This window comes from Ursus arctos, unplaced genomic scaffold (genome assembly GCF_023065955.2).
Source record: "Ursus arctos isolate Adak ecotype North America unplaced genomic scaffold, UrsArc2.0 scaffold_22, whole genome shotgun sequence".
NCBI classification, from domain to species: Eukaryota; Metazoa; Chordata; class Mammalia; order Carnivora; family Ursidae; genus Ursus; species Ursus arctos.
Window position 1 is genome coordinate 19,418,370 of NW_026622897.1, and position 14,829 is coordinate 19,433,198.

General features: G+C 47.0%; 1 protein-coding gene across 2 annotated transcripts in view; it reads right to left on the reverse strand.

The window, feature by feature from the left end:
* Nucleotides 1-1,926: 1,926 nt before the first annotated feature.
* Nucleotides 1,927-14,829, reverse strand: part of SIAE (sialic acid acetylesterase) — a 37,861-nt gene continuing 24,958 nt past the window's right edge. For both annotated transcript variants that reach the window (XM_044386565.3, XM_026505511.4), the window contains exons 5-10: nt 14,431-14,608; nt 12,944-13,053; nt 12,027-12,160; nt 5,627-5,781; nt 4,449-4,638; nt 1,927-3,094 (exon numbers count right to left, since the gene is read on the reverse strand). In XM_044386565.3, coding sequence (XP_044242500.2) covers nt 2,828-3,094; nt 4,449-4,638; nt 5,627-5,781; nt 12,027-12,160; nt 12,944-13,053; nt 14,431-14,608 — 1,034 coding nt within the window. In that variant the 3' untranslated portion in view covers nt 1,927-2,827. The remainder of the gene's footprint in view (nt 3,095-4,448; nt 4,639-5,626; nt 5,782-12,026; nt 12,161-12,943; nt 13,054-14,430; nt 14,609-14,829) is intronic.

Here is a 14,829-nt window from a genome sequence, read left to right on the forward strand (position 1 = left end):
CCTAGCTGCTGACGGGGGGATCTTGTTTCCCAGGAGTGGATGTACCAGCGGAGGGAGGGGTCGGATGGCCGCGTTGGGAGCACAGCGCACTGGCCACTCAAGTATCCGAAACTAACCGCTGTTAACTTTATGACTCTTAACTATGGTCTTTTTATAAGTTTCTGTAGCTTTTACAATACAAAAAAAATTTGGGTAACAGCAAGCCAGGGGTTTAAAGGGGATGACTCAAAGCTGTTAATGCTTTCATGTTTTCCTTTTCTCGCTGCCTGAGTTGGCTGGACACGCGCACTTCGCAGAAATGACAGCTACTGCTTCAACATAGAGCAAATATCTTCTAGTGCAGTCTGAGTAAAACACATAAAAGTGTGTCTTTAAGAAAGACATTCAAAATTTTTTTAAATAAGTTATCATGCTGTTTGCTTTAATAAGTGTATCTACTTCGTCACTTTCCCAAAGGAGTGGTGGTCAAACTACAGATCTCAACCCATTGGTTGTTCCCAAGCTGAGGGAGTCAAGACCTCTATTTTTTAAATTAAATAAAACAATTAGAACTTAGTAGAAGGCATCACATGTCAAAACGCTGAAATCTGGATTTCAGCTATAGTGTGTATATGTGTATTTATATAAAAATCACATGCATTCACACGAAAGGGGTACATGGAACAAATATAAAATGTTTTTACTACAGATCATTTTTAAAAACTTGACCCCCCCCCCCAGTATACTTAAGACATCTTTTCATCTATTGGATTGTTAAAGATTTAAATTTGACGATATCCAGTGTCAGTGGGAGCGAGGCTAAACAGCACTATACCGTGGTGGGACTGTAAACCATGGACCCTTCAGAAGAGTGAAGCTGTAGGTACCAAAATTTTAAACATATTTTCCTTAGAACTGTTCCTCCACGTGAAGGATCCTGAGGAGGTAAGTGCGCTATGATGTTTGCATGTAACATTCATCGCAGTATTCATTATAACGGAAAAGTCGGAGAAAATCTCTATGTCCACTAAGGGAAAATGGGTTAAATAAAGTAGGGGGCTCCCACAGACTGAAACCCTTAAGTTATATTCAATTTACACAGGGAAATTATTTTACTAGAGTAAGTCAAAAACATTATAATATGATGTGTAGTGTGTAAAATACAACCCAAGCAAATCAAGGGAATGTTTACCAAAATATTAAATGTTTTTTGCCAAATGATGAATTTTGGGGTGATTCTTACTTGTTTATTCTTTTTGTTAGTGTCCAAATCTACAATAATTATAAATTTAACTTTTCAAATACAAAAGAGTTATTTTCATTTGGAAAATAAACTGAATTCCCGCAGAATGTTTTAAATTATTCAGCCATTAAAAATGAAGTTTCACGTGACTTCTCATTAATTTATCTACTACCTGAAGCTAGTTTTCCCCGTGTTGCATTCGGTTACTGGAGGAGAAAGGAGGCTGGGCATAGGGGTCCTGCCCACGTCGAGCCACCTGCAAATTAGAACAGCCCCTGTGTGCACATGTGTTGGCAGAGGGGCGAGTAGATTTACTTTTTCTCAGGAGTCCATTCCTAGGTTCATGGTTCCCCCCAGGTCAGATGCATATGAGGTCAAAGTACGGGTGTGGGGAGTTAACTGTCCACTAGGAAGTCCTCAGAGGAGCCAAAATGCCTTGCAGGCTGCATAGTTGTGTTGGTTTTTTACGAAATGAATCCTGGCACTGACTATCCCGGATGCCCAGAGCCACCCCGGGGCCCCTCCGGGTCAGGTGCTTCTTGCTTTAGTTCTTTTCCCCATTAAGGGAGCGGAAGCTACTCATGCTTCAAAGACAACCTACAAACCTGTTCCTCACCCAGTTTGGATGGGCTATAAATGTATACGTGCCACTAATGATTATACTTTTATTTCCAAATTCCAATAGACGCCACAATTATCAAGTGCTGTTAGCTGTTTTTAATCAACCAATAAATGCATTATGATTCTTAACCGTCCACAGAGTTCGCTTTCACATTTGTCCCATCTGGATTATTTTTCTAAATGCTTATCGTGGAGCTTTATTTTCAGCCTCCTTTTTCTTCCATCTGGGTTATCCTTTTTATAGGTAAACCTCTTAGCTTAAAAAGCCTGAGATTTATACTGAACCGGTTTGCTTCTCGGTGACCTGGGTCCTCATGTTGCGGGAGCCCGTGACTCCCCCACCCGTTCCCGCCCGCGCGCCTTCCTGGGCTGCTACCAGCGCCCCCATCGCCGCCTCCCTCGGGCAGCCCCTCCGCGCCTCCCCACATGCCTGCGCACGGGGCCGGTTGCTTTCAAACAGTCACATCATCATTTAGACGAAGGAACAGAACTGTTTTTGGCTTAGGAGAGAACACAAATAGGGCTAGAAAGAGTTCAGTTCCACATAAGGAAAAACCGTTGGGAAGTTTAGAAACTTTATACAGAGATTCAGTAACCACTTGCCAGATTTTGTAAAGAACACATAAATATGAGCCTTCAAATCTCTTCCAACTGTGTTTCCACAACACTGCACGTAAGGTGACAAAAGTGTGACACCTCGCACTCTGCACAAGGGAGGTGAATGACACCGGGGCTTCATTTGTTTGTAGCTGGGAATTAGTCCAGTAAGACACCTAGGCTGGCTAGGGGACAAAAGGCAAGCGTCTCGTTTGCCTGCCAGCACTGGCTCATCTCCTATTCAGAATCTAGAAACAGCCATGTGCTGGCTGGGAGCTGGCCAGGGCGGCTTTTCTATTAGTTGCCTTTAAAAGCAATAGTTGTCATCATCACTTCAACACCTAAATGCCCAAATCTACAGGACCCACACTTAAGTCCAAGATAGGATCATAACGCCACTATGTCACCAGCTAGCTTGCTGTGCTCGCCGGGCTTCCGGTCTGTCATGAAAGCAATGAAGGGAGGAGCCGGCAGGGTGCTGCTGGGGTGGTACAGGGGGCACTGCTTATATTCACAAGGCCACGTGGTCCAGGCGTAGCGAACAGCAGCCAGAGCGCCACGGCAAGAACGGATATTCAGGGCCAGGGTCTGAGCTGAGAAGGCGTCCATGGGAGCTGGGAGCCACTTGCACTGATGGTCACTGCAACAGGAGATCTAGTAAGAGAATCACAGCGTCGGAATGGTTAGGTCAGCCAGGCTATCCCAAGAGACTGGGAACTGCTCATTAGAGAGACTAGGAGGGAGAGAAGGTGCCACGCTTAGCCAAGGGTCCATTTCCCACCATAACCAGAACAAACCTGAGTCCGGGTTGGGTCTGGTCAACACAGTCAAAGTGTGATGAGAAATGCTCATGTGATAAAATAAATCAAAAAACAAACCATTCAATGACTGAGGGAGACAAGGAGGCATAATTAGAGCATTGGCGAAGGCTCCCCTGAACACCCTTGCTGTGATCCTTCCGACCAGATGGCCAAGCAGGCAGGAAGTGAGCCAGTGGAGCGGTCCAGCTGCCGCGAGCACGCTGGCCCTCCCACAGGAGCCAGGGAACGAGGAAAGGGCACAAAGGGACCATGGATAATAAGCCTTTCTCCAACCAGAAAGCAATCCAAGGAAGGGGACATAAATTATCCAGTACCCCCAGCTGAAATTCTGTCCTGCTCCCAACTAGGATTCCAGGTCCAGACGACAGGCACACCGCCAGCAACTGACTACAGGGGACAGCCGAACTCAGCATGGAGACTTCTGGGGAGCTAGATGGCCTCAGACCCAGTGTCCAAAGAAGCTCAGGGGGGTAAGTGCTGCCCGAGCACCTAGGCCAGGGGATGTTGTAGCTGGGACTCAAGGGGGAGCAGCCCTAGATAAACTCGTGTGAATTAGTGTCTGTCTTTCATATTCTCTCATTCTCTCCAGTGCCCTCTTTTCAAACACCGCCCCCCCCCCATCCAGCCTGATGGCCTCCTGGTTCCCAGAGACACTCATCTGCATGTTTCCAACTGTACAAGACCCGTCCAACAGCTCTTTAATTCTTAGCCCTAGTCCCACAGCAGAATGAGCCTCACTGGGTACGAGAAGAAAGCAGTTTCATTACATTAATTCACACTGAGTTACAAATCCGCAAGCTAAGCCTCTCAAAGGAGACACTGAACTCAAAAGAATATCAGAATTTGGGATAGTGTGGCCTAATAAGACATCCAAGGTTGGGGGAAATACTCGGGAGTAAGGAATTTTTCAGTAGGTAACCTACAAATAAAGCCCCAGGCCCTCGCCAGAGCGAAAACACAAAAGGAGTATTTTAACGTGAATTCCTTTCCTTGATTGTCCCGTCAAAACTGCCACTAAGGGAAAGACTTATTAGCTACTCAGTCCGCCCTCTGACATAAACTCTGCCCTGCTAAAAACCAAGCTCCGCCTCCCAGAAACGTTACAGTTAAAGAGTTGGGCCTCAGTGCGGAGAAAAGCCTGACTCCCCACACAGGATGAACCCTACTGTTTCAACTAGTCTTCTCACCTCAAATATCTTGTCCTGCCTCTGCACCTGGATGTCCTGCGAATACGTGAGGTTGAGCAGCCCCCTGTCGGCCAAGAGTTCCACGTTCTCAGGCAGCGGTCCTTGAAAGATCAACTTCTCACCATAAGCCACAGCCCGGGCCCCCAAGTGCAGCCTGTAGGCCACCGTCTGTTTGTCTCGAGGGTGGATGCTACAGGATAAAGAACAAGTAGAGAACTTCGGGTTTGAGCTCAACAGTAACCACACTTTAAAAAAAAAAAAAAAAGGATTACACAAAGCCCCCTTTAGGAAGGTAGGAATCAAGCTGACTGAATCTAATGGCCAGTGATCAGCGGCTTGTCAGGTTAGGGGACATGGTGAGTGGTGACCATAAACGGGGCTCTGGGCCTCCTATGGGTTAGAGACCTTGAAAAAGCAGATGACTTAGAAGGAAGGACCTTAGAAGGAAGACCCTGAGGGAGGGGGGAAAGGCACTGGAGGAGAGCTAACTCAAAATTATTCTAGCCACTGAAAGTCCTATGTTTCATCTGAAACCACTGTTCATTACTCGGTACCCTCCAGGTTCTAGTCATTCAATCAATCTACATTTGTTCAAAAATAAATATTTGTTCAAGTTCCTACTATAAACCAAACACTACGTGTTGGGCCCCATTTCATTTCAAATCCCCTTGTATCCCACAGCTAGCGTGTGGTCGTCACTGGAGCCGTTCCCAGATATCCCATTACCCCCGCTCTGCGTTCGGGGAAGAATTCCATTTCCTGCTCTCGCTGAGCCGGGCAGAGCCACATGACCTGCTCTGGCCAATGCAATGGGGGCAGAAGTTACTTTCATCCTCAGGGTGAGACTGGAAGGTGACGGGAAGCACAGATCAACTTGGAATCTCCGTCACTCTGGGTCTGTGAATGACTCTAGAGCAAAGCCTCTCTGGTGACCTCTGTGGACCTTCTCTGGAGCATGTGGTGTGAACAAGAAGTAAAATGCTGTTGCATCAAGGCGCTGAGATGTTGAGGGTTTTAGCTAGTGTGGCACATGCCAGCGTAAATGATTAATAGATACTGTCCCGAAGGTCCGTCCTTAGATCACCCACTCTCTGCCCCTCACAGGTGAACGTCAAAGTGAAGGCCACAGACAAAGAACAGACAGTACTGTTCAAGCAAAGCCCAAGAAGCAGCTGTACCTGCCAAAAGGTGACTTCCTATCACAGAGATCCATTGCTACCGCCATGAACGTGCTGGGCATCCTTGCATTGGGGACAAAGCCAAAGTCTGCTGTTTGATGCCAACGGATCTCGGGAAATGTGTCATCTGAGGTTGCAGACAGATAGGAAGATAACTAGAAAGTAGAGAATGTCACATCAGAATCCTGTCCTAGAGTCTTCTTCATAAGCCAACTGCTTCTGCTTCATTCGTTCATTCAAATGCTCATTCAACAAGGATTTCGTGAGCTGCGTACGGTGGCGGCTGAATGCCCCTCACCCACACACCAGTGTGTCTGTGCCGCCCCTCTCGTCAACAGGTGGAGTCTATTTCTTCTCCCACTGAATCTGGGCTAAGGCTGTGATGTTCTCGGGCCAGAACGCAGAAGTGATGCATAGCTTCTGGCCAGTGCCCCGCGCACACTTGCCTTCTCATTTCTTTCTCTTGGAACCTGGAAATGGCCAGGTGAAAACAGACCAGCTACCCTGCTGGAGGAATTACAGGGAGACGGGGCCTTGGAAATCGGAAGAGCCTTAGGAGAGAGCGGGGTAAATGTGCCCACAGGCTCAGCCGAGAGGCCGGTCAAGTGAACACTCGAGCCTTCAGCTCAAACTGCAGCCACAGGAGCAAGCCGGGCTGCCGTCGCACCGAGCACAGCTGAGCCGGACCAGCTGAGCCCTGCCCGGCCAACCCATGGCATCATGAGCAAATACAATGGCTGACGTTTTAAAGGCACTAAGTACTGGGGTTGTTTGTTACAAAGCCACAGGTAACCGATACATCTATCCATAGATTTAGGCGCTATCGGGAAGCTGAGAGGAATCTGCCCATGAGCACGTGGTAAATTGCATCAAAGACCCCAATTCTTCACCCCTTCCTGCACCCACAGCTTCCTGCCATCTGGCTTTGTGGTTTCTCCCAGAAAGAGAAAGAGTGTATATCCCCACCGCTTTCTAAGCTCAGCTCCGGGTTTGCTTTGGTCACTAGACTGAAACAGAAGTTACGACGTGCCAGTTCCTGGCCTCGGCCTCCAGAGACCCATGTGGTTCCACGTGCTCCTTCACATTTCTGCTGTCAGGAGAATGACCTGCCTGGGCTAGCCCACAGCTCTCTGCAGAAGGATGAGCACTGTGGGATGGAGCTTCCTCATCTAACCCACTCCAGCCAAGTCCAAGTGAGAGCCCCCACCCCACCCCGCTCTGCCCCACCCCTGCCACTGGCCCACAGAGATACGAAAGAGTTCGGTGGAGCTCAGCCAAGGTCAGCCAGCCCCCAGCTACCCACACAGGTTATGTTAAGCCATGGAGTTTTGAGGCGATTTGTTACAAAGCAATAGCTACTGGTACAAGTACTTCACAGCTTCATTGAGGGGATAGACCTGCACGTAAGAAATGTTAATAAACAATAGTATAAAACAGCATGGATTAAATGCTACATCAGAGGCACAGACAGCATGGACTCTGCATTAGAACAAAGCTTATTGTTATAAGACAGCATGGCCTCAGAATATGTAAAAAAAAAAAAAAAGGGGGGCGCCTGGGTGGCACAGCGGTTAAGCGTCTGCCTTTGGCTCAGGGCGTGATCCCGGCGTTATGAAATCGAGCCCCACATCAGGCTCCTCCGATATGAGCCTGCTTCTTCCTCTCCCACTCCCCCTGCTTGTGTTCCCTCTCTCGCTGGCTGTCTCTATCTCTGTCAAATAAATAAATAAAATCTTAAAAAAAAAAAAAAGAATATGTAAAAAAAAAATGGGTGGGCCCCAAAAATATGAGAAATCACTACAAACAGGGCATGTTAGAACCTTATACTATGCAAAGGTGGAAGGAGAAAGTCAATTCTGAGAGCGAGAGAGAGTAATCAAGCTGAACTGGAGGGTTTATGTCGGAAAGACAGGTTGGAAATACAGTGAGGCAAGTGTTTGGACAGAGTTTATATTTTACCCACAAGCAATAGGGAATCAGTATAGAGGTGATGGTTGCAGAACATTGTGAATGTGCTAATACCACTGAACCGAATGCTTTAAAATGGTTAATTTTATATTATGTGAATTTCACTTCAATTTAGAAATTACAGAGTCACTGAAATTGTTGACCTGATAAAAGGACTATTTCAAAGGATTAATCTAGTGATCATGTAAATGATTCTGTGAAGAAAAGAGCCCAAAAGCAGAGAGACTGATTGGTTCAAAAGCTATTAGAATATTCTAGAACATAAGAGAAAGGCCTGACCTAGGAGAGCAGCAGGAATGGGATGGGCAAGAATAGGTTTAGACAACCTAAAAGACAAAATGACAGAAGCAGGCAGAGGATGGGACCCAGAGAAAGGACAGCACCCATCACTCAGAAGCTGTAACACCTGGTTATCTGCTTGGAATTCTGCAGATGTAGGTAAGGTCCTTTATCAGCTGACTTCAAGATAACCAAAGGAAGAGTAGGTGGAGAGCCCAACTCAGTGAGCGAAGCCTTTAAAAGAGGGTGGAGCACTCAGAGACTCTCCTGCTGGCCTTCAAGAAGTCAGCTGCCGTGAATCCTAGAGCTTCAAGGAAACGAATTCTACCAAGAGCCACCTGAGCTTGGAAGACAGCCCCAAGCCTCAGCTGAGACCCCCAGCTCTGTCCCACACCCTCACTGCAGCCCCGAGCGGAGGACGCAACTAAGCCAGGCATGCCAGACTCCTCACCCACACAAACTGTGAGATAAGAAACGTGTGCAGCATTCTTTTAAGGTGCTAAATATGCAGTAAGTTTTTATGCAGCAATAGAAAACTAATATACCGAGGAAAGAACTTTCCAGGCAGAAGGAAAGGAAAATGGCCGGCCCTAGGGCAGGGTATGCCCGGTGTGCTTAAAGACAGTCAGGCAGTAAGGCAGGTCACTTTGCTGACCTCACTCATAGGGAGGAACCACTGGAGCCTTCTGCTGTGGCTTACATTTCAAAGGCTCACTGTCACTGAAATGTTGAGACTATCCTAAAAGGGAGAAAAGGTGGAAGCGGGAAGACCAGTCAGGAGGCAAGACTTGGAGGAGGAGAGGACGGCATCTCAGACTAGCGCAGGAGCAGTAAAGGTAGTAAGAGGCTGTCTGACTGCGACATCCCGAGTAAACACTTTCATCTGGACTTAAAACTGACAGACTCCTACTCCCGCAGAGGACAGAGGCTCCCAGGGACATTCTCTAATATTACGCTGAAGCACGTGGTCCCACCCTTCCTCCCTTACTTCTCTGCTATTTATATCACCCTGTTCTCCGATTTAGTCTGCGCCTTATTCTTCGCTCCAGTCCAGCCAGTGAGAGGCATCAACCTGTTATCCCTCTTTCACAACCGTGATCTGACAGTAAGTCAGACTACAAGCTGGGAGACGTCTGGGCGAGCAACCACGCTGTCTTTGGGCTCCATGTGAAAATTTCTGTCCCCATCAGAGGAGCTACATTATGAAGAGACTGCTCCCCCCACCCCCACCTTCTCACTCCCGGAGCCAGCAAATACCTCAGATCATCCCCACAAATGTGGCCACAAATGAAGCTTTGAACACAGGAAGTTTTCTGCTTCTTGACCTGTTCCAGAAAGACTAGAAAATCCTCGGGAAACCCTGGAGAGGTGGCAATGGTAGTAGAAAGGACACGATCTGGCACTAAGGGGACATTTCCAGTTCTCTTCTGAAAATCTCTTAGGCAAATGTGCTTGAACATATGAAATGATAAAAGGCGCTGAAGCCTCACAAAGGAACTTCGTGAAAAGACCCAGTGAGTGACCCTCCTTCTTCCCACACAGCACTCAGAAGACTGAGAGCGGAACCATGGTCACCGGCCGGGGTCACGATGAGGATCACAGCAACAAAGCTGCCAGAAAGAGTCTAGGGTAAGTACCAGCCCGAAGCACCAGAGGGAGAAATGCTAAACGCAGCCACTCCAGACAAGCAAGCGGTTTCAAAATGGCAGCGTGGGGAGAATTCCTGCGGCAATCCAACAGTTCCACGGCCTGCACTACTCCAGAGCAGCCACACGGAGGCACCAGCATCCTCCATACCCAAATGAAATTCTTGTTTTCCCTGCTCTGAGATCTACTTGGGTGCTGTTCAGCCTCCCACAGTGATTAGTAGAAATACTGCTCCTAACGAAGGCATATGATCGCCAAAGAATGTAAAAGTGGCCGCACTCAGAGGACTTCACAGTAGCACACTGCCCTGGTCCTCCAGACCCTTTGTACAAAGGCACACTCTAGGGACTCCCTAGCCTCCAGCTCTTCCTTCCCTCCCACGCTCCAGATCACCTCCCTAATAACAACTCTCTGATCCATGTGTCTAACTCCGCTGAGCTCCGGTCCTATGTCTCTAACTGCTCTCGTTATTGCGACCATCATTTCAAACTCAACACCTCCATAAACCAATTCATCTTTCTTTGCAGACCAACTGTCCCTCCAGTTTTTCTGACTCCTCACATCACCTGTGCCAGGCTTTATATGGATTAACTCACATAATCTTTAAATAATAAAGAAGATAATAATAAAAATAATACTTTAAATAATAATCCCCCTATTCAACATCTGGTTCAAAATCACATAGCTAGGGGCACCTGCGTGGCTCAGTCAGTTAAGCATCTGCCTTCAGGTCAGGTCATGATCCCAGGGTCCTAGGATCGAGCCCCGCTTCGGGCTCTCTGCTTAGTGGGGAGCCTGCTTCTCCCTCTCCACCTCCCCCTGCTTCTGCTCTTTCTCTGTCAAATAAATAAACAAAATCTCTATAAAAAAAAAAGTCACATAGCTAGAGAAGAGTCACAGCTGGATTTGAATCCAAGCAGACTAGCTCCAGATCCATGTGCTGAACCGTTATTTTGTCAGATTTGATATCTCCCTGTGAAGGTAGATGTTTGCATTCCCAGTTTTCAACAAGCAACCAACAGATTTTTGTCGATGATGATCAGTTAAAGCCATGAGACAAAGGGACTTAGTCTCAGTAAATGGAAAGGCGTAAGTGCAAGGACCAGGTCTCTCTGATTCACGCTCTATTTCTAGCACCTCGCACAGTTCAGGGCATATAATAAGCATACAACACATGGTTGGAATTGGCTGAAGTCACATTCAAATCACCATCTACACAGCAAAGACAAAAAAAGAACCTCAAAAGTCCAAATGGAGTTTCCACCAACAGAAACGCAGAACTGATGACAGGGCTTGCTATTTTGATAATAATGAGTAGAATCATCTTGTTTCAAAGTCAAAACAAATGTGAGAGAAGAGAAAGAACATGGTTGTAAAGTAATTATAAGTAGAAAGAAGGTCTATAAAAATCTTTCTCCAAAAAAAGGTATGGTGAAACAGGACAGGATGGGGGAGATGTGAGCACGGTGAGCGGGAGGTATCCGTGGGCCACGCAGAGCCAGACGGCTGCACGCATGTGTGGCCAATTCAAATATTAAAGCCTATTCCGTTCTTATGCTGTGAGTCGGGCCCTGTTTTTCTAACACCTTACGTGTTTTATGTCCTATATTCCAGGCAAGTCAGAATGACACCCTGCTAAAACGTCTAGGTCTTGGACGGGCCATAGGAACAGGTGAGGCAACGTCATTAGGAACTTGGCTAATTACATTTATTCCTTTTCGGCGAGGAGGAGAGCAGAATCTTTCCGACTAGTTGCCACTAATTAAAAGTATGATTTCTCTTGGTATTTTTTTTTCATTTGCATGTTAGGCCATATCTAACGACTGCTGACCAGTTTGGTCCTGGGATGTAAATGTGATCCAGGAAAATGTGGTCATCTGCGCAACTGACATGCAAGTAACATGGGGAAGGAGAGGGTGCTAAGAGATCACCTGTCTGGGGAATGGAGGTACCTACCCCAGATGTTGAATACTCAAAGAAGGCTTCCTAACCTGATACCTAGGCTGAGGTCTAAAGGATGAAGTTGGCTAGGAAAGTGTGGGAGAGAAAGGCTGCTCCGGACAGAGAGCACAATCATTATGAGTTGCGCTCAAGATTAATACTTATTGGCATGAAAAACTGCTCACAATACGACATTAAGAGCAGAACTATGCTATGGTACAGTATTACCGTACGGACGCCATTGCAGACACACGTGAGCCGAAGAGGTCAGCTCCTGCCAGGATTGGGGAATTAGAAATGTTTCCACTTCTTTTTGCTTATCTCTTAAATATCTTTAATGAACATGTATTCTTTTATTAATAAGAAGTGTTAGTCACTTATTAACCTTTTATTGCAGATGCGCTTGTCCCATCAATGAACTGAGATGAATTAAGTCTTACACTCAGTTCTTGACCAGCAGACTATGAGTGCAAAAAAAAAAAAAAAGAATACGGATTCCAGGCAAGAGACCTCCACAGCACACCCCCACACCATTGCCCCGAACCTTCTTCCTCCCAACACATACCTGGACAAACCCAAACGGGAAGAAACGCTCTGTCTGCCCCTGGGAGCCACGGTGGAAGGTCTGGCGCCAGTCTTCAATGAGTGCAGGGAATGTGCAATTGTACAGGTCCCTGTTAAAATTCACGTTGGACTCCCCTAAAAACAGTCCAGATTGTGAGAGAGGCTGGGGGTGGATGCAAACACGGCTGCACATTGCTCGCCAACCTCCACCCATGCCCTTCGGGAGTGGGCCTTCCTGCAGTCCCTCTGGACCGGCCTTGTGACATGCACTGGCAAAGGGGCCCTCAGCAAACGGAAGGCAAGCAGAGACTTGCAAAGTGCTTCAGCTTCAGGCTCCGCTCTCTCTTGATGCACTCGGAACCCTGAGACTGTTAGGTCAATGATCAAGAAGTCTGAACTAACGTGCTCAAGGCTGAGAGGCCGCTTGAGACCATGGTGCCCTAGCGGTCAACAGATAGGAGGGAGAGGGGCGCCTGGGTGGCACAGCGGTTGAGCGTCTGCCTTCGGCTCAGGGCGTGATCCCGGCATTATGGGATCGAGTCCCACATCAGGCTCCTCCGCTGTGAGCCTGCTTCTTCCTCTCCCACTCCCCCTGCTTGTGTTCCCTCTCCCGCTGGCTGTCTCTCTCTCTGTCGAATAAATAAATAAAATCTTTAAAAAAAAAAAAAAAAACAGATAGGAGGGAGAGGCCATCCTAGGTCATCCGGGCACCAGACACCTGCCAGGCGGCCAAAGACACATCAGAGACCCCAACAGAAATTAACCAAAGCAGTCTATACAGGAAAACTACCCTAATAACCCACCGAGTGGTGGGACAGATAAAATTATTATTGTCTTAAGCCACGCAGTTCTGGGGTGGCTGGTCATGCAGCAAAAGCTAACTGATACCATGGAGAAAATAGCAGAATGAGCACTCACCCTGGTACCATATCACCCCTTTCAGACTCATATTGTGCAGCGGATGGATCATGGCATTCCAGAGAACAGAGTATTTACTGGGACCAGTCACAGAATCAGACTGAGTGAACCTGCAATTGATAAGATTCACAAGTGTCACAAGAGCTAGTGACAGATCACATGATGATCCCGAAACTGGGTGTCCGTCCAGCTTTCGCTTGGGGTAAACTGATGAAAGCAACACTGAATCAGACTGAACCACTCTGTTTCACATGAAAACAGGTGAACAGCCTCCAACTTTCATATCTATCCAGGTTCTTCCCGGGATAAGTGTATCAGTCAGCTTTCTCTGAATCCAGAGGGGGACATCCCAGTTTCCAGAGAAGGTCACTAAAACCAGAGAAGGGGAGTGTTTTATTATGAGTGTCTCGTGCAGACAATTTATTTAACTGGGTCTCAGTGGATGGACACTCGGATTTCTCTAAAGCTTTCCGCTTATCTTTCTTATAGCTAAAAATCATTGCATATAAGCTTAATTGTGTCCTTAAGATAAACTCCCAGAAATGAAATTGGTGGGTCAAAGGGCATATTTTTTCAAGGCTTTGAACACATTCCTAAAGTTCTCTGTAAAATGCATATCTGAGTTTATCCTCATGGCAGCCGTATACGAGAATGCCCACTTCCCCACACACTTGGTGGCGTCCCTTCCTGTCCCGAGATCTGGGAAGCCTGGCTTTAGATTCCACCCACGCTACCCAGGCCATTCTCTCAGTTCCAGAGCTGAATGCCTTCCCTCCCCCACAGGCGTGTCTTTACCTGAGCTACCCCGAGAGCTCAAGTCCATCCTCCCCCGGGGGGCCTTCCCAGATTTAATGAAACAATGTCTGTGAAAGCAGTTCACGTACTGTTCATCTCTGTGTCTGTATCAGTGGCAGGATTCTACTCACTACTCCTTTCTCCCCCACTCCACATATTCTTCCGGATCCAGGTTTCCTGATTGTGCTTTCATCATCGGGATTTCATAATCCAATAAATTTTTTTGATTACATGTATATTTGTTCTTCCTGTTGGATAGTTTATTCTTACGGGCAATAGAGCCCAGTGGCCGAGAGCCCTTGCCAGTTGTCCCCACGAACGAGTTTCTAAACCTGAGACTTAGCGGCTGTATCCACATACTATTTGTGTTCATAGTATCTACACTTCTAGAAGTTGTTGGGAGTCCTAAGTGAATCAATACATATAAAGTGATGACAACGGTCTCCAACAGAGAGAACGCTTTCAGTAATATTAGCTATACTATTATTAAGGAAAAGGATCCTAATTTCTTCTTGACATATTCTCAGACGAGCGTGGTGCTGAGGACAGTGAAAATAACACCTAACATGTTCGTGGAATAAATTACCTATTTGGACATGCAACAAATACTTGACTCCCCAGAGAAAACCATGATCCTTCTCTCTTACAAAATTTCCTAGATCTTTCTCCCAGACTTCAGGATACTTTCTTACCCTCGTGTAGGAACACCACAGGCTTTCAGCGACCTTCCAGATGACCAGGCTTCAATGGGGGTCCCACCCCACGAGGAGGATATGAGCCCGATGGGGTACCGCAGGGCGTCATACAGGTCCCGTCCAAAGAGCCAGCACACTGCTGACATGTATTTGAAATCTCCATGGCCTAAGTTCTCTGTTGAGGAAAAGTTACAGAAAAGAAGTCAGAAGCGCAGTAGTTCTCCTACTGCATGTAAGTCACTGGCTTGGGGCTCCAAACCGCCAAACTCAATACAGTTCTGGCGTCCGAAAAGTTGACGGTGTAATACCGGGAATTCAAATGAATTTCGAGTGAAATCAAACTGACTAAGCACCTTCTGGGTACCACACTTCTAGATGGTTGGGACACAGTAAAAA